General features: G+C 38.3%; 1 protein-coding gene across 1 annotated transcript; it reads left to right on the top strand.

The window, feature by feature from the left end:
- Positions 1–357: 357 nt before the first annotated feature.
- Positions 358–932, top strand: LOC113294780 (mitotic apparatus protein p62-like). The gene is made up of 2 exons (XM_026543160.1): positions 358–450; positions 573–932. The coding sequence occupies exons 1-2, from the start codon at positions 358–360 to the stop codon at positions 930–932; spliced, it is 453 nt and encodes a 150-aa protein (XP_026398945.1).
- Positions 933–1146: the final 214 nt, after the last annotated feature.

Here is a 1146-nt window from a genome sequence, read left to right as displayed (position 1 = left end):
TTCGATTTTCAAGCAATTGTTGAAAGCAAACAATTATTTTTAATGAAATAATATGAAGTATATGATTTAATGGTGTATGCACACACAAATAAAATCAGTTAATGTTCACATGGTGTAAATTGCTCACGGTGAAAATTTCTTGAATTACTCACAGTTTTATGGAAAATCAAATTATGATTTTGAATAATGAATCTGTTGTTCGTCTCTGCAGGTTTGAAGAAGCGAACAGATTCTCAAAATTTTTGCATCATAATCACTACAGCTAGTGAAATTATAAATGTAAGAGTTAGATTGTTACCATTTTTGTTGTGTGTTTGTTATTGGTGTGTTCACAACTTCATATTTCTCGCCCAGATAATGGTGACTTCCAGTTGCGACCATTCCTCTGATTCTTCTGATGATCATTCCAACGTTGCCAAGACAATTTCTGCAGCAGAGGCGCGTGCCAAGGTGAATCAATCCTTGAAAAGTGCTGGAAAGATGATAGATGGTATTCTCTTGATCATCTGAGAATCGTCCGTGATGGATTTTTAAAGAGAGAAGAGGAAGATTAAAAGCTTGCAACTTATCAGCAAAAACGACGCCGACTTCAGCAGACAAGGCTAGCGGCTGAAGATGAAGTTCGACCTCGTGTTGATGGCGTGGATTCTGATTCAGACGCTGAGGAGATTGAATCTGCTTGGAAACCTCTTGAGCGCAAGACTAAACCATATGCTCCTGGTATGAGAGCCGAGCGGTTGGCCAAAGCTGACCTCCGAGCCGAGCATGAAGAAGATGAATATTTAGACGCAATGTATGATGATCCTGAAGACCGATTGGAAGAAGTTTCCAGTAAAGATTTTGATGATGACTCTGAGGAAGAGCTTGGAGAAGATTCCATGGAGGATGATGATCGTGAAGACGATGATGAATCCGACGAATCTGATGATTAGTCCCACTTGCAACCTTCCTGAGTAATCGATCATTTTATTTCTTGTTGAAGTAGATGTTATTTTGATCCTTCGAGCAACCTTGCCTCATAGATATTGAATTACGAATCATTTTTTAATGACAATCCTTTATTATATCTTCTGCTGATTTTCTTATGTCTTCAATTGAATGAGGTGGACCAATGTCCATGCATGCAAGAAATTGATCATGATTCTC

The sequence above is a fragment of the Papaver somniferum genome, chromosome 7 (assembly GCF_003573695.1).
Source record: "Papaver somniferum cultivar HN1 chromosome 7, ASM357369v1, whole genome shotgun sequence".
NCBI lineage: Eukaryota > Viridiplantae > Streptophyta > Magnoliopsida > Ranunculales > Papaveraceae > Papaver > Papaver somniferum.
This window is presented reverse-complemented; position numbering and strand designations above follow the sequence as displayed.

Coding starts and splice junctions, on each gene's coding strand:
- LOC113294780 (XM_026543160.1), top strand. CDS start 358: ATGGTGACTTCCAGTTGCGACCATTCCTCTGATTCTTCTGATGATCAT. Junction 451..572: donor CAGCAGAGGCGCGTGCCAAG/GTGAATCAATCC, acceptor GCAACTTATCAG/CAAAAACGACGCCGACTTCA.